The 18,365-nt window shown below is 42.7% G+C and overlaps 1 protein-coding gene across 7 annotated transcripts in view; it reads left to right on the top strand.

The window, feature by feature from the left end:
* Positions 1–1,183: 1,183 nt before the first annotated feature.
* The window catches only part of TBC1D31 (TBC1 domain family member 31), a 65,714-nt gene continuing 48,532 nt past the window's right edge, over positions 1,184–18,365 (top strand). For 2 of the 7 annotated variants that reach the window (XM_055545906.1, XM_055545910.1), the window contains exons 1-4: positions 1,188–1,419; positions 6,657–6,803; positions 10,558–10,673; positions 14,303–14,481. In XM_055545906.1, the coding sequence (XP_055401881.1) occupies positions 1,343–1,419; positions 6,657–6,803; positions 10,558–10,673; positions 14,303–14,481 (519 nt within the window). In that variant the 5' untranslated portion in view covers positions 1,188–1,342. Of the gene's footprint in view, positions 1,420–6,656; positions 6,804–10,303; positions 10,378–10,557; positions 10,674–14,302; positions 14,482–18,365 lie in introns of those variants that run through there. The other 5 variants (XM_055545909.1, XM_055545908.1, XM_055545913.1 and 2 more) reach the window with 4 other exon arrangements.

Below are 18,365 nucleotides of genomic sequence, written 5' to 3'. Positions count from 1 at the left end.
CTGGGTTGGGAAGATGCCCTGGAGAAGGGAATGGCAACCCACTCCAGTATTCTTGCCTGCAGAATTCCATGGACAGAGGAGCCTGCTGGGATACCAGCCCATAGGGTCGCAAAGAGCTGACACAACTTAGCTACAAAACACCAACAGCAAAGCACTATGGAAGTTCTAAGTAAATAGTCTTCAGAAAGAATTTCTTTGGTGTCGACACAACCTACTGTTGCTCACACTGCTTTATTGGTGCATGTCTGGTGAATTGGACACTATAATAGTGAGCCTCCATCTGGTCAAGGCTATGGTTTTTCCAGTAGTCATGTATGGATGTGAGAGTTGGACTATAAAGAAAGCTGAGCACCGAAGAATTGATGCTTTTGAACTGTGGTGTTGGAGAAGACTCTTGAAAGTCCCTTGGACTGCAAGAAGATCCAACCAGTTCATCCTAAAGGAGATCAGTCCTGAGTGTTCATTGGCAAGACTGATGTTGAAGCTGAAAGCCCAATACTTTGGCCACCTGATGCAAAAAGTTGACTCATTTGAAAAGACCCTGATGCTGGGAAAGAGTGAAGGCAGGAGGAGAAGGGGACGGCAGAGGATGAGATGGTCGAATGGTATCACCGACTCAATGGAGATGAGTTTCAGTCGACTCTGGGAGTTGGTGACGGACAGGGAGGCCTGGCATGCTGTGGTCCATGGGGTCACAAAGAGTCGGACACGACTGAGCGACTGAACTGAACTAGACTATGGAACTGAAACAACACTCATGACGACGGTGAAAAGGTCAACAAGAGCAGACTATCAAGATTCTTTTTTTAACCGGAATACTGTATAAAAGGAACCCTTTGACTCTCCATGCATTTGGGTCCTTTCTTCTCTATTAGTTGTCTGTACAACTTCTTAATCCCTAAACGCAATGTGAAACACAATCCGGGGCCACCGGGTAAAATTATTTTCTTTGCTTCCCTTGGGAGTCTAAAACCCACCGAGGCGCCCAGAGATCAGAATTCCCAAGGCGATACCAAGCGCCCATGCTACACCTGCAGAAAACTACGACTCCCAGAAGGCTTTGGGAGGCGGACCGCGAAAAGGGTGGAGCCTAAGGGAGAAGGTCGTTGGCCGATTCCATCGTCCGGAGCGGGAAGGGTTGGCTGGGCGGAGTTTGGGAGGGAAGGCCCGATTAGTTGTAAATAGAAATATCGGCCTCCTGCGCGTGGTTGGTACGATCCACGCGGGGGATCCCTGCTACCTCGGCCGGCGCTTGAAGTTTCCCGGGCCGGGAGCGCGGCGCCTGTTGGGAAGGCGTCGGGACCGTTGTCCGGCCCGGCGGCGGCCGCGCGGGAGCTGCGACATGCAGAGCACAGACCTGGGCAGCAAGGAGAGCGGCAAGATATGGCACCGCAAGCCATCCCCGGCCACTCGGGACGGGTACAGGCCGCGGCGGGAGGAGGCGCGCGCTGGAGGGGGATGGAGGCTGGCGAGGGGCGGGTCCGCGGTTTCGGGGAGGCGTTTGCGGGCCTGTTGGGGACGGCCTTGGGAGGGGGTGCGGGGAACCGGACGGAGGTTCTGGTTCTTACCCTGCTCGTGATCCCCGGGTTGGGTGACCTCTGATAAACGCAGGTAGCTTGAGTTTGATGATCCTTAGAGACCCCCCTTTCCCTGTTTTGGGGACAGGAGTCTCAATTAGGATCAGCGCGGAGGGCCTGATTTATGCTGGGGAATTTGCGCTTCTGATGGGAGCCAGGACTGCCTGCTTTAATTAGCCCGGAATCCCTGTGGTATTCCTGGCACGCGGTAGATGCTCAGTAACTTATTTGTTAATTATAACATCTGGGAAAGAACTCAGGAGGAGGAACGGATGCCGGAGAAGAATGCACTTCTTCCTCTTCCAAATGCCATCCTTGAATCTTTTATCCATTCTTGAATCATTGTTAGTCGGGCATGCAAGCATTCTGCTGCTGCTGCTGCTGCTGCTAAGTCGCTTCAGTCGTGTCCGATTCTGTGCGACCCCAGAGACGGCAGCCCACCAGGCTCCCCTGTCCCTGGGATTCTCCAGGCAAGAACACTGGAGTGGATTGCCATTTTCTTCTCCAATGCATGAAAGTGAAAAGTCAAAGTGAAGTCGCTCAGTCGTGTCCGACTCTTAGCAACCCCATGGACTCCAGCCTACCAGGCTCCTCCCTCCATGGGATTTTCCAGGCAAGACTACTGGAGTGGGGTGCCATTGCCTTCTCCGTGCAGGCATTCAAGTCATCAACTATTTGATGAGCACCTACTTCCGTGCCAAGCTTCTAAGCGCTGGGGGACAGTTGTAGAACGGAACAAACTTCTGGTTCTATCGGAGTTTATGCATTAATGTGTATCCAGCGTAGGTCAGCCTTCTAGTAAGGTCAGCGTTGCTGCTGCTTTTTTTAAAAATAGACTTTGTTTCTTTAGGACAGGTTTAGGTTCGCAGCAAAATTGAGAGGAAGGTACAGAGATTTCCCATGCATCTCCTGCCTCCACACACACCTAGCCACACTTTACTAGTGTCCCCCACCAGAGCAGTACACTTGTTGCAGTTGCTCAGCCTGTGTTGACACATGGTTACCAACCGAATTCCACTGTTTACATTAAGATTCAGTCTTTGTGTTCTACATTCTGTAGGTTTGGACAAATGTATAATGACCCATCCACCATTATGGTCTCATGCAAAATATTTTCACTGCTCTAAGAATCCTCTTGCTCTGCCCAGTCATCCCTTCCTCCCCAGCTCTTCCTTTCATGCTTTTCCCCAGTCTCGGTCCTGTTTGATGCTCTTGTGTGACTTTAATGGGAGCCTTTGTCCCAAAGTGGTGCCATATTGGTGCCGTGTTAATCTTACTGCTTTTAATCCCTTAGGATTCCATTGACTTTACTGCCTCACTTGTGTTCATATTTCATGTGTTTCTCGTTCTAGTAATTTTTCTGTTGATTCTTTGGTTGCTTCTCAAAAAATCAGTAGAGTTTGAGTGCCAACTGCAAAAGCACAGTGCTGCACATGATACCATTAGCTTATTTGGTTTCTGGTTGTTCTCAGTCCTCCAGGAATGTTGCCGTCCCATCATCTCCATTGAATTAATATTTTTGTCTGGAACAGGAATTCTTCCATATAGATTTTTCACTCCCAAATTTGGAGTTTATGTAAATATCACCTCTACTTCTTTAAAAAATTTTTTTTGTTTTTTTTTTTTGGCTGTGCTGGGTACTAGTTGTGGCATGTGGAATCATAGTTCACCCGCCAGGGGTTGAACCCACGTCGCCTGCATTTAGAAGGTGGATTGTCAGCCACTGGACCACCAGGGAAGTCCCAACACCGCCTCTACTTCTGAGATTCTCTAAATGTTCTAAAAATTATGCCTACCCACAATAATTCTTTTCCTTACCGTTAATATCTAGATACACATACAAGATTCAGAAAATGACTCACATTTGTGTGAAAATGTCCTTATCTGTTTCTTTCACTAAAACATAGTTTCTTTTTGTTCATAACACCCATTGTTATGATGTTGAGAAGGGCAGAGGGGTGGGGAGCGCTGACTGTGGAGTCAGAGGGACTGCAATTGAAGTAAATGTCTGCCCACCAGCTCTGTGACCTTCGGCAAGTTAATCTTGGGCAGTAAGTGAAGATAATGGTACTTAACAGCAAGATTGTCTTAGGGAATTAGTGTCTCATGTATCTGGATATTCAGTAAGTATTTGATGTTTTTATTATGTTTAAGGACTGAGGAGCACCATCAGGCAAATTACGAGCCGTTGAAAAACAGTTCTAAAATAAATACTTGTATGTGTGATTTATATGAAAAGTCAGAAGGACAGAATTTTGCTATTAAATGTGATTATGTCATGATGGTACGGTTATAATAAAATTATTAGTGTCTTTCTGTATTTTCCATATTTTGAACAATGATCATGTAATTTCATAATCCATACACACATCGTAAACATTATAGAAAAAAGACTGGAGGGAAAAGTCCTTTGCTTGGTCGAAGTTTAATTGCCAGGGAACATATTGATGTTGTTACTTATTGTCTCAATACATTCTCCCCACTCCCCTTTGGGAATGTCAGAGAAAAACCAGAGCTGGACAGGAGTTAAAGTGGTGAAAAGAGACATTATTCAAGACTATTAGTGCAAGAGAGGAAGCAAGACCTCAGTGTAGAACTGGAGTTGATATGTTCTGGGCTCGGTTCAGAATACAGCCTGAGCAAGAGGGGAGTTATAGGCAGAGACCAAGGTAGGGGTCAGAGGATGGAAATTACCAAGAGAAAACATCTGGGGTAAATCTACCTCACAGGATTCTTGCTGAAGATGGGCCAGAGTGATCAGACAGCAGTTGGGAGATGGTGGAGAATGAGGAACCTCATCAGGTGTCAAGGATGATGGTATTAAAGGTAGGGGGTTCTGATTAAACTGACTGAGCATGCTTGCTAAAATTAGATTTTTCAAGGGAATGTACAGATGAGCCTAGGAGAAGGTTCTGAAGCCTGACTAAAGTTTGGTCAAGCCAAGAATCTTTGTCAGGAACTAGATAGAAATAATTTTACTGTTTCATCCAATGAGTCTCAAAAGCCTTAATTTTTTTTTTTCAAAAGCCTTATTTTTAAATAAAGAAAATGTTTGATATACTTAATTTGGTGGTTTTAAAATGAAGTGATAATGAGGCAATTGTTTCTAATATTAAAATTCAAATTCATTAAAAGTCAATTAAGAAATTTCATGATTTGAAAACTTGTTGCAGGAGAGAGTGGGCTTCCCAGGTGGCACTACTGGTAAAGAACCTACCTGCCAATGCAGGAGACATAAGAGACACGAGTTCAATCCCTGGGTTGGGAAGATCCCCTGGAGGAGGGCACAGCAACACACTTCAGTATTCTTGTCTGGAGAATGCCATGGACAGAGGAGCCTGGCGGGCTGCAGTCCATGGGGTCTCGAAAAGTCAGACATGACTGAAGCGACTTAACATGCATGCATGCAGGAGAGAGCGGAGAAGACAATGGCACCCCACTCCAGTACTCTTGCCTGGAAAATCCCATGGACGGAGGAGCCTGGTAGGCTGTAGTCCATGGGGTCGTTAAGAGTTGGACACGACTGAGCGACTTCCCTTTCACTTTTCACTTTCATGCATTGGAGAAGAAAATGGCAACCCACTCCAGTGTTCTTGCCTGGAGAATCCCAGGGACGGGGGAGCCTGGTGGGCTGCCGTCTCTGGGGTCGCACAGAGTCGGACACGACTGAAGCGACTTAGCAGCAGCAGCAGCAGCAGGAGAGAGTGGGGTTACTCTGGTCTTCATGACCCAGATATACACCCATGCATTATTTTAAGGAGTTAATTAGTTCTGCAGATTTATAAGTTTTCTTTTCAGAAGATGTATGGTACTTGATCTTCCTCTCAAAAAATAATACCTTTAGACAGATATAATCATATTTTTAGATTGAAGCTAAAGCTCCAATACTTTGGCCACCTGATGCGAAGAGCCGACTCATTGGAAAAGACCCTGATGCTAGGAAAGATTGAGGGCAGGAGGAGAAGGGGGCGACAGAGGATGAGACAGTTGGATGGCATCACTGACTGAATGAACATGAGTTTGAGCAAATTCCCGGAGGTAATGAAGGACAGGGAAGCCTGGAGTGCTACAGTTCATAGGGTCGCAAAAAGTCAGACATGACTGATCGACTGAACAACAACAACAGATATACTTGAAAATAAAATTCAGGTACACTTGGAACACCCTGAGTCACAAAGTCTCATCAGGGTATCTTAAAATTAGGATATTGAATTGAAATTTTTCTTACATATGGTAGTTTGTGATTTATATAAAACTACTGTTTGTTAATTACTTCATTGTTTATGTCTGTTGCTTGGTGTAACTATCCAACTACTTGGTCAAAAATACATTTTCTTATCACATCCTGTTGTCTGTCACTTAAATCTGCTCATGTGTGTGTTTATCTTTTTAAATAATTTTTTTAAGTAATTTATTCATTGGCTGTGCTGGGTGTTCGTTGCCGCACGGGCTCTCCTCTGGTTGTGGCGAGCAGGGGCTGCTCTCCAGATGTGGTGTGCAGGTTGCTGCTGTCGCAGAGCACGGGCTCGAGGGTGCACAGCCTTCAGTGGTTGCAGCGGAAAGGCTCAGTGGTTGCAGTTCCTGGGCTCTGGAGCACAGGCTCCATAGCTCTGGTGCACAAGCTTAGTTGTTCTTCAGCATGTTGTTCTATGGAATCGTTCAGGACCAGGGATGGGACCAGTGTTCCCTGCATTGGCAGATGGATTCTTTACCCTGAGCCACCAGAGAAACTATTTTTTTTAGTGTCTGTCTCTACTACTATGCTGAAAGCTTCGTAAGGGCAGGGCCTCTATCAACTACCCTTATCTCCTGGCTTATGCAGTGTCCAATGCTTTGTGAGTTTTTAGGTGTTTGATGAATAAACGAACAGTAGCAACTCTGATAATAACATCCTATACAGTTTTCAGAAGTCACTGTGTGGTTGCTTCTAGGACAGGAGGAGGAGAAGTAGAAGAGGGAAGAAGGGGCAGGCAAAAAACTTCAAAATTAGTGAGGTGTACACAATGCATGGGCTTCATAATAACAAGTAATGCTTGACATAGAGTTTAATGGTTTTTTGTTTTGTTTGTTTTTTGGCAGAATTATAGTGAACATCATTCACAACACTTCGGATTACCTTCCCAAAGTTTTAAGATTCTTGAATGTGGCTTTTGATAGCTCAGGTGATTGTTTAATTGCTGGGGACCATCACGGAAATATCTATGTTTTTGACTTGTGTGGAAACAGGTGAGCAATTACTTTGGATATTTACCAAGTGATTACTTTCTTGACTATTTTAGTACCTACCATTGATTATTCATTTAGAAAGATTTATTAAGTACTTACTATATTTCAGACACTTTGTAAAATTCTGCTGTTAGTGCTGGTGGAATAAAGTGAGAAAGAATAGAAAGACAAAATGGTTGGGTTTTGGGGTTTTTTTTAAAGAGAATTAAAGTTCTCGTTTTAACAGCATCTCTAATAGCTTGTTTTTTCTTAAATTTCAACCTTCATTATCTCTAGTTTATCAGTTAATGTCTGGTACCTGTTTAGAAAAAGCACAGTGGCCTTTATATAATGCATTATTGTCAGAGTGAACTAGATCTAGGAATCTTTACAGATTTGATCATCACTCTTCCTCCTCTTCTTTTCCTTTACCAATTTAGTGAGAATGCATTAGGTGAGAATTGATGGAGGTAGTCATCGTTGTAGTGGGAGTCGGTGGAATGGGAAAACTGTGCTGGCCCAGCCAGAGAGTCAGAAAGTGTCTGTGTGGGGATGGGGGCAGTCATGGGAAAGACGGGGACTTTGGTCGAATGAGTGTATTGAGGCTAATGGGGGCCAGGTTCCTGACTATTGGAAAGAGGAGTTGCAAATACAGAGAAGGAGAAAACTAGACTAAACCCTGTGGACCCGGATTGGATTTGGTTTTGTCTGTATGAATCCTTGGCTTTGAATATATGTAGACAGACAGAGAAATAAATAGAGGTGTGTGTATGAGAAAGTGAATGAATGATATGGACATAAATTTCCTAGCTTTGTTCACTCATAGGGCCTGGAAGCAATAACACCCCAGTAGTAATGAATATACCCAGTGCCCAGCTCTTTTCTAAATATCAGTCTGCTTCAAGGAGTTCGGGATCCTTGGAGAAACAGCCAGTTTTAGGATAGAGGCAGGGAAGATACAAGATAAGCCTGCAGTGCTTTGTAGCCAGAAAGAAGGACTCGGTCAGAGAAGGATGGGGATGTGTCCAAAGGACAGAAGTGTCACCTTGAAGGTGCTCTCTCTGGGCGGATTGGAGACAGTGAGTTTCAAAATAAATGATAGTGCTGGTTCGTAACCCACTGAATAAAATGGAAATCTGGGAATTCATGCTGTAGTCAACAGTTTAATGAGAATAGATGTTTGCAGTCACAGAGTACCTCCCCCCAAAATACTTACTAAAGAGGAAAAAAAGCAGTAATCTTACAGTGAAGAAGCCTGGCAAACGCCACCTTATCAAAGGATTAAAGTTAAAATAACCAGTAGTGGGGCAAATCAGAGTTCGTGTGCCACCTGATAGGGTGCAGTGGTGAGAGCATAGTGTCACTTCTGTCATATTCCTGCCAAAGACAGGTGACCTGAGTCTAATCAGTAGAGCCAGCTGGCAAAGCTAAATTAAGGGCGTTGGATAGCAAGACTGGCTTGTCACCTTCACATGGGTCAAGGATATGAAAGATGCGGAAAGCCTGAAGACTTGCAGACGGAGGGAGCCTAGACACGTGACAAGTCAAGGCTTGGGTCTGGCCCGATCCCTTTGCTGTAAAGGACGTTTTTAGGACAGTGGACAAAACTGAGGTCTGGGGATTAGACAGTAGTAATATATAATGTAATTTTCGAATTTTGATGATTTTATTGTGATTATATAGGAAAATTTCCTCATTCATAGGAAATGTGATTTTGGTAACCTCAAATAGTTCAGGGAAAGAAGAGCTCATAAATGATTTATCTGTCTGTGATTTACTGGGTAGAAATGTGTTAATCATTGTTTCCACTCCTTACCTAATGGTCATAATTCTCCCACCCATTACTCTTGTGTAACCTATGCAGCCAGTTCCCAATCGTAAATCAATATACCTGTCTCTTTGCTCCCACCAAACAAAATAAAATAAAAATCCCAAACTAAGCAAAATAAAAATAATTGTTGATTGACTCCATTATAAAGCAATGAACTTCAACATCAGTGATGCCAATACTTCATTTGCTTATATCCGTTGTCATTTACTCTTTCCATTCTTCTCTGAGTTTTCCAAACCTTAACCAATTTCTGTGGTTCCTTGTGTTCAGCCTCTACTCTTATTCTGACTGCCTAGCCTCCTAATTCATGGGAAAATAGACACCCTCAAGCTTCCTTTCCTTCTTCCCACCACAACCTCAAATATATCTGTAAGTCCAACCGTTTGCAAAACTAGTTTGTGAAACTAGATGATCCTCATTTATAACACTGCTAATCTCTATCTTCTATGGCTGCCCATGGGACTTCGCACTCTGAATGTTCCTCTCTTTTATTCTGTCCACTGTTCCTTTTCTCTCTGTAAATATTCACATCCAAGTAGAGGTACGTGTGGCGTAGCCTGACCTGAGATCAGGCCTGTCTAATCCTGAAGGCCACTACAGTGGGCTCACTCGTAATCTTCCTAGTCACTTAATCCAATGGTCTCGTTTCAGTTCTCATCTCACTAAATACTCTTGTCTTCCATCCTTTATGAAATTTTTCTTTTGCTTCAAGGTACAAGTCTTTCCTGACTTTTCCGCCTCTGAGGTCGGTTTTCCCCTTGCTTTGCTGACTTTTTCCACTGTCTTTGCCCTTATTGTCCTGCTACTGGGGCATCTGTCCCCAGCATGCTTCTTTCCGTATTCTCTATATTCTTTTTAATCAGCTCATTACCACCAAGCCTCAGGCTTCAGCTGCCATGGAACATTGTTAACTCAGACCTGCTTCTCCCGCCCACCGGGGAGCTTCTAGATAGCACTGTCTAATGCTATAGGGTAGCCACTGACTGCCCTCAGCCCTTGAGAGGTGGCTTGGACAAGTTGAGATGCATTGATGGTATAAAATATACTGGATTTTCAAGACTCACTGTGAGAAAAAAGAATGTACAATATCTCTGATAATTTTTTATTAAATGTTGAAATGATAATATTTTAGATACACAATGAATTAAGTTTAATATGTTAAGATTAATTTTATATGTTTTTAACTTTTAATGTGGCTTCTAGAAAATTTTTAGTAACACACATGGCCTGTATTCCATTTCTTTGGGACAGCACAGCTCTAAATGCTTTTTAAAGGCCTTAATCAGTTCAGTTCAGTTCAGTCGCTCAGTTGTGCCGACTCTTTGCAACCCGGTGGACTGCAGCACGCCAGGCCTCCCTGTCTTTAATGCTGCATGTTTAAAACCAGAATTACTATTTCCTACCGCCACACTTGTTCCTCTTTTGCCGAAGTTTGAAAACTTCATTTTTTTGGTTAATGAAACTCTAGGTGCCAAGTACTCTGCTAAGCACTTAAACATACATTGTTTCACTTAATCATCATGTATTCATTTAACCATCACGACAACCTTATGAGACATCATTTATCTCCACTTCACATGTGAGGGATTCCTGATTCCTCCCTCTTCACCCCCCATTTGATGCATCACCAGACCTTTCTCCCCTTGACTTCTGATACCTCTTCTATTCTTCCTTTCCATTTTACACCCAGAATCCTCTTCCTAAAAGACATGCCTGGCTGTGATTCTGGTCTGCTCAAAAGTTCTCAATGGCTTCCCATCCCATGTAAGTAAGATCCAGACTCCTTTCCATGGCAGGTAGCACTCTTTGTCATCTGCTTTTGTTCTGCCAAAATGGGAGTTCATTTTCCTGGGTTTCATTTTCTTCTTCTCTAAGGACTCCGCTGACATGAAGCTTTACGATGTTGGAAGAAATTCTGATACTAACACAGTAATCTCTTACTAGGTTTAATCTTGTTCAGCGAACAGCACAAGCTTGCACAGCTCTGGCCTTTAATCTTCATAGGAAGTCTGAATTCCTTGTGGCATTAGCTGATTATTCTATTAAATGTTTCGATACAGGTAAGTAGTCCTATTTATTTTTTGAAGCAGAGTGACATGTAGGTGGAAATACTGCAGGGAGTTGGCCAGTCTGTACAGTCTGAGGGGAGGGAGCAGACCCCACAAGACAGCTCTCACTTCAGACACTGGCCACAAGTTTGGGGGTCCCAAGGCCATCCTCACATCAGATCAACAGGCTGCAAATTCAGGGTTCCCCACAGCTACCCCCAGGTTTGAGAATTCAGTAGAATGACTCACAGAATTCGCTATGCTTATGATTGTAGTTTTTAAAAAATAACTTATAGCAAAAGGATACAAATTAAAACCAGCCAAAGGAAGAGACGCATAGGGTGGATTCTGGGAGGCTCCCAAAAAAGATGCTTCCATCATCCCCAGGGACACATTACCCTCCCAGCATCCACATGTGGCCATCTGCGCCGAGTACTGCCACACCAGGAAATTGACCCAAGCTCTTGAGTTTTTATTGGGACTCCATTACATCAGCGTTTGGTTGCCAACTTGGTTGAACTCCATTTCCAGCCTCCTTCTCTCTAGAGGTTGGGCTAATAGTATGAGACCCAAAGCCTCGGCCTTCTAATCACTCACATGGTTGGTCGTTATGGTGTGGCCAGTCCCCACTCTGAGGTTCTCTCCACAGCACAAACCATCTGTTTTGTCCAGGAACCTACCACAGATAACAGAGACACTCCCACCACTGGGGAAATTCCAAGGGTGTAGAGGTTGCTGGACAAAGGCCATGCATACCTCTCTTTGAAGGCCAAATTCCTTACTGCACATGTACAAGAATAAATACTTTTTAAATTTTACATGTGTATTGATATTTTTTGCTACATTACATTTTTTAATAGAGAACTAAAGAGTTCTAGAAACTAAACTTATTAAGAAAAAAAATCTCAACTGCGTTGTTTTTTCCTGTTATTAATGTATCAGATACAACATTTAGAAAGATTGTAAACAATAAGAATAGTAATAATAGTGTTGGCTAATATAATGTTTACTCCTTGCCAGTTACTGTTCTATGATTTTATACATATTATTAATTTTAATCATCATAGTAACCCACAGAGATGGTTACTGTTGTTATGCCCAGTTTTCAGATGAGGAAACTGAGGCACAGAACTAGATTAACCAGGTTTCCACAGCTTGGTAAGCAGCAGAGCCAGGATTTCTAATCTGGGAGTCTTGCTGCAGGCCCCTGCTCCCAGTCACTGCCACCCTCTCACAGCACCTGCAGGAAGGAAGGGCAGTCGTGCCCAGAGACAGTCAGTGCTTTTATATTGGGGGCCCACCTGTCTAATCTGTTTTCTTTGCATATACCTTTTTTATATTTTAACATATATGATCATCCTATCTATATCATTTGGTAGAATCACTTCCTTCCCTTGTGAAAAATTTATGTGTTTAAGATCAATACTCAATAATTCTACTCTAGAAATGTTTGCAATACAAGTTACTACTATTGTTTGGCCTCACCCAGCTGAGGCCTCACCTTAGCCTCACCTAAGGCTTGTGGGCTCTTAGTTTCCCAACCAAGAAATTGAACCGGTGCCCCCTGAAGTGGAAGCACGGAGTCCTAGCTGCTGGGCCACCAGGGAATTCCTTATACCATGACTGTTAATGTTTAACCTATTACCTTTTGGTGGATTTGAAACTGTTTTCAGTTTGGGGTGTTACAAACACTGCTGATACAGAAGTTCTGATACACTAAGTCTTTAACCTCATCTGTGACTGCTTTCCTTGGATTCCATCAGTCCCTTCTCCTCTCATCTTAGTTGTATCTTTTATAGCCTCTCCTGTCTTATGGAAACCCTCATAACGATGCCCATTCCTTAGGTGGTGTCTCCACCTCCCCAACCACCTCCCTCTCTCCACTGCCAGATCCTGCATCCTCACCGCTCCATGCATCCCCAACCACCTCCCTCTCCTCACTGCCGGATCCTGCTTCTTCACCGCTCCATGCATCCCCAACCACCTCCTTCTCCTCACTGCCGGATCCTGCTTCCTCACCGCTCCATGCGTGGGTTCTGACCCTTGCCTCTTCCCCTGCAACCCCCACTCCAGGCCTCTGAGACTTCCATCTCCAGGGTCATTAGTAACCTCTGATCATATAAATCCTCTTCATACTTTTCGTTTTGTTTCTCCATAGCTTCTAACCCTTTAGCTCCCTTCAGGAGTCTTGGTTTTCTACTGTTAACCTCTCTTGGGTCTACTTTTCTGACTCTTTTTCTGGGTTCTTTTGTGATTCCTAGACTTTTGGATGGGTCTTCCCTGATGGCTCAGATGGTAAGGAATCTGCCTGGAAGGCAGAAGACCCACGTTCAATCCCTGGGTTGAGAAATTCCCCCGAAGAAGGAAATGGCAACCCACTCCAGTTGGGTATTTGACCCAATTAAAAAGAAAAAGTAGAGGAACCCACATAGGTTGTCAACTTTTAATTTTGCTAATTGACATTGGAAAAAACAATATAACTTCATGAAATGGAGTGTTTTTTTTAACAAACTTAGAAGCATATAATAGATTTAAAGGTTGTATTTTAAATTTAGTTTTGTGGAAAACTCAACATGTTATGCGTATTTTTCTCTTCTCACTGAAGGCCAGTGAAAAATTGCCCATTAAGTGACGCCAGACTTCAGACTGGTGTTTGGAAGCCAGTCCTCCCTTCCCAAGAGTTTATCTGTTCCTCTGTCTTCAGTTTGACCTACTTTGTATCTTAATGTTTCCCAGATTTACATCTGGCTTTCTGGCTCTTCTCCCCAGGTGCATCTTTCTGGAGGAACAAACCAAATCTGACCATAAAACTGTAACATGCCTGTCATAGGAAACTTGGAAACACAGAAAAATGTAAAGAGAAAATAAAAATCACTACAATTTTACTACCCACTGATAATTATCATGGAGAGTTTTTGATGTTCTCTTGAACGTGACATGACAGAAGACTGGGCTTTCTCTTGAAATAGTCGTGTGTGTCTTTTTTCTCTGCTTTTGTGTCACACATGCAGACACACACACACAGAGTCAGTTTTTAGAAATCAAATCTGTTATCTCTTCTCACACTAAGTCTGATCCCCCTCGTGTATTTATGTCACATAGTAGAGTCAGCTCCTGTTTACATAACTAAACTGGAGCCACTGGATCCACTGAATCACTGAGTCCTTTGATTTTTTTCCTTTGTAGCTCTTGAGTTTGTTCCTTTCCCCATTGCCACATGCTTAGTAGAGACCCTCCTCATCTCCTGCCTGGATTATCACAACAACAGATTAACTAGTCATTTTGTAATCTCTTCCTCCTCTCCAGTATATTCATCATGTCTTCGAAGTGCTCTTTCTGAAACAGCCCAGATACGGTATTCTTACATATAAGACTATTTCAAGAGAAAGCCCAGGCTTCTGTCATGTCACGTTCAAGACTGTTCTTAAACCCCCTTTCAGCCTCATCTCCTCCTGCCTCCCTGGTATTCCATGTGACTACCATGTCCCTTGGCACACTTCATCAGCCAGTCACAGGCTTCCGTTCTTTTCAGATGTTGATGGAGCTGAAGGGACCTCATGTGATCCCTGGCTATCAGCTGAATCTGTTCTTGGATGAAATACCAGGTTTGACCTGTATGACTGTTTGCCTTTTTCTCTCAGTCACCAAGGAGCTGGTTAGCTGGATGAGAGGGCATGAATCATCGGTGTTTTCGATCTCTGTGCACGGATCAGGGAGATATGCCATTACCACCTCCTCTGATACAGCACAGCTCTGGGACTTGGATACCTTCCAGAGAAAAAGAAAGCTGAATATTCTCCAGTCTGTGGGAATACAGAAGGTTAGTGGACGGAGCGCGTCTTGGCCTGTGGTGCTTCTCAGGCTAGTTTCTGGATCAGCTGGATATGGATGTTATAAGTCATGTTTCACTTTGCCTCAGTTACGTCAGCAACAAGCAAAACTGTTTTATTATTTATAGTATGTAACTTCAACTTTAGTTAGGTGATAGTTTTTACTTAGCTGATTGATTTTTTTATTTCTTAACCCAATTATGAAAAAGTCTAAATGTATAGAAGATTTGTAAGAATTTCACAGTGAGCACATGTGCATCCACCACCTAGATCCCCGCTGTACCATACCGTACTTTGTTGCTGTTTAGTTGCTAAGCTGTGTCCAACTCTTTGCGACTGTATGGACTGTAGCCCGCCAGGCTCCTCTGTCCATGGGATTCTCCAGGCAAGAATACTGGAGTGGGTTGCCATTTCCTTCTTCAGGGGATCTTCCTGTGTCTGGGGATCTAACCTGTGTCTCCTGCATTGGAAGGTGAATTCTTTACTGGTAAGCCACCTGGGAAGCATATACCATACTTACATATTAGTAAACTGTATTATGGATCTATCCATCTGTCTGTCCCTTCGTTTATTAACTCACTTTTTTTTTTTTAAAGTAAATTGCAGACATCAGTATACTTGCTCATCAGTGCTTCAGCCTGCATTTAAATTGGGTTTAGTATTTGTTGATGTAAACTTTGTTTTTAATGCATGTCTTAAGCATTCATTTGTTAAATTTTGATAAATGCATATATGTTTGTAATGTGCAAACCCATTGTTACCACCGGAGAAGGCAATGGCACCCCACTCCAGTACTCTTGCCTGGAAAATCCCATGGGCGGAGGAGCCTGGAAAGCTGCAGTCCAGGGGGTTGCTAAGAGTCAACTGAGCGGCTTCACTTTCACTTTTCACTTTCATGCATTGGAGAAGGAAATGGCAACCCACTCCAGTGTTCTTGCCTGGAGAATCCCAGGGATGGGGGAGCCTGGTGGGCTGCTGTCTATGGGGTTGCACAGAGTCAGACACGACTGAAGTGACTTAGCATAGCGCAGCATAGCATTGTTACCACCATCCCAGAAAGTGCCATCATATCCCTTCCCAGATAAGCACTCCTCTGATGTTTTTCTACTGTGGGTTAGTTTTATCTGTTCTAAAATTTCACAGAAGTAGAGCTTTTCAGTAATGGTTTGTGTAAAGCCTTTTTTCATTCAGCATCATGTTTTTGAGATTCATCCTTGCTGTTTTATGTATCAGTAGTTTGTACCTTTCTATTGCTCATCAGTATTCCATCATACACTGCTACTGCTGCTGCTGCTAAGTCGCTTCAGTTGTGTCCGACTCTGTGTGACCCCAGAGATGGCAGCCCACCAGACTCCCCCATCCCTGGGATTCTCCAGGCGAGAACACTGGAGTGGGTTACCATTTCCTTCTCCAATGCATGAAAGTGAAAAGTGAAAGTGAAGTTGCCCAGTCGTGTCCGACTTCCAGCGACCCCATGGACTGCAGCCCACCAGGCTCCCCCGTCCATGGGATTTGCCAGGCAAGAGTACTAGAGTGGGTCGCCATTGTGTATCACTTTTTAAAAATCCATTTCTTTTGTTTTTAAGGTTTGTGTTTGTTTGCTATTTGATTAGCTAAATGCTGTTTTCAGGATTGCATCTCCCATTTAGTTATTTTGCTTCAGGTTATATTATACATGCAGTATTGCTTTTAATTTCTTGGTTATTAGCATGAACAACTAGCAGTTCATGTCAACCAAAATCTTATTTTGTAGTCGCCACAAAAATTCCAGGGTTCTTAATTGTTTAAAAAAGATATAAGTTATAGCCAGCTTACTCATCAGGTATTTAGGTCAAATGCCTTAGTAGGTTTTTTCTTCAGTTGCTTTAATACTTAAATTATTTTAAAGTCTAAGAAAGAGAACACTGAGAGTTGAAGCCACAATGGAAACAGTCATGAAACAATGACACAAAAACTGTGTTATTTTTCCATGAAACTAGAATAGTATACACTGAATAGCTGCCAGTATTAACCTTGGCTCGGTGGTTCAGACATTTTAGTTTAAAAAAATAGGATTCCAAATCTTAGTGATAAAATAAAATTAAATGTAGTAAATGTAAATACAGTATGCAATACACATGTAAGTATATTGTTCTAAAATAATAGAATATCATAGTCTATCTTTAAGTTACCAGCAAGCTTTTCCTCAAAAGACTAGATAATAAACATCTTCAGCTTTGCTGGCAAAGAGCAAAATTGAGGATATGTGTGTACTTACATAACCACCTGAAATGACATAATTTTAAAACATAAAACTCATTCTCCTGGGCCATACAAGAACTGGAGATGAGTCAGATGGTTGTCACTCCTGGCTTATTCTGTTGAAAACAGGAAGTAATTGTAAACTAAACTTAAAGCAAAACTTTAGTTCTTATCAAGTTTTTATTAAACTTATATTTTTACTGCAGTTTTTTACTTTTAAATTTTTATGGGGGTATATTTGATTTACAATGTTGTGTCACTTTCAGATGTACAGTAAAGTCAGTTAGTTATACATATGTCCACCCTTTAGATTCTTTTTGTTAAAAAAAGTTTATTTATTTATTCATCTGCCTCAGGTCTTAGTTGAGGTACACAGAATCTTCGTTGCGGCACACGGACTCTAGTTTGTGGCATGTTGATCTCAGAGGTTGTGCATGGGCTCAGTAATTGTGCGTGGGCTTAGTTTCCCCGAGGCATGTGGGGTTTTAGTTCCTTGACTGGGGATTGAACCTTCGTCCCCTGTGTTGCAAGGCAGATTCTTAACCACTGGAACACCACAGAAATCCCTTTTTAGATTCTCTTCCCATATAAGCCATTACTGAGTATTGAATAGAATTCCCTGTGCTATGCACTAGATTCTTTTTAGGTATCTATTTTACCTACAGTAATGTATAGATGTCAGTCTCAGTCTCTCAGTTTATCCTTCCCCCCTTTTATCCCCTGGTAACCATAACTATAAAGAAAGCTGAGTGCCGAAGAATTGATGCTTTTGAACTGTGGTGTTGGAGAAGACTCTTGAGAGTCCCTTGGACTGCAAGGAGATCCAACCAGAAAGGAGATCAGTCCTAAATGTTCATTGGAAGGACTGATGCTGAAGCTGAAACTCCAATACTTTGGCCACCTGATCCGAAGAACTGACTCACTGGAAAGATGCTGGGAAAGATTGAAGGCAGGAGAGGGGACAACAGGGGATGAGATGGTTGGATGGCATCACGGATTCAATGAGTTCGAGTAAACTCTGGGAGTTGGTGATGGATAGGGAGGCCTGGCGTGCTGCAGTCCATGGGGTCGCAAAGAGTCAGACATGACTGAGGGACTGAACCAAACTGAACTGAACGGAACCATAAGTTTGTTTTCTACATCTGTGACTCTGCTTCTGTTTTATAACTTAAGTTCAATTGTACCATTTTTTTTAGATTCCACATTTCAGTGACCATATTTGTGTTTCTGTGTCTGACTTCACTTAGTATGACAATCTTTAGGTCCATCCATTTGCTGCAGATGGCATTGTTTTGTTCTTTTTTATGGCTGAGTCTGCTTTTATATTTTAAATACAAATTTTGTGATTTTTTTTTTCCCATTGATGACACATGGTAACACATGATGATATGGGTTTCATTTATGATGGCTCTTTTAATCTAAAACTGTCTCCCACCTTTTCTCTTTTATTCCCATAACATTAATTTTTTTTTTTTTTTTAAGAAACCAGGCCAGTTAGTTGTGTTGAAAAATGCCACACATTCTGGATTTGTCTTACTGTCTCCTCATTGCATTATTTAACTTGTTTTCTCAACTGATATCTTGTACGTTCAGTTCAGTCACTCAGTTGTGTCCGACCCTTTGCGACCCCATG

The sequence above is a fragment of the Bubalus kerabau genome, chromosome 14 (assembly GCF_029407905.1).
Source record: "Bubalus kerabau isolate K-KA32 ecotype Philippines breed swamp buffalo chromosome 14, PCC_UOA_SB_1v2, whole genome shotgun sequence".
Taxonomy (NCBI): Eukaryota; Metazoa; Chordata; class Mammalia; order Artiodactyla; family Bovidae; genus Bubalus; species Bubalus kerabau.
The sequence above is the reverse complement of the archived record's forward strand: the minus strand, read 5'-3'. Positions and strand labels throughout refer to the sequence as shown.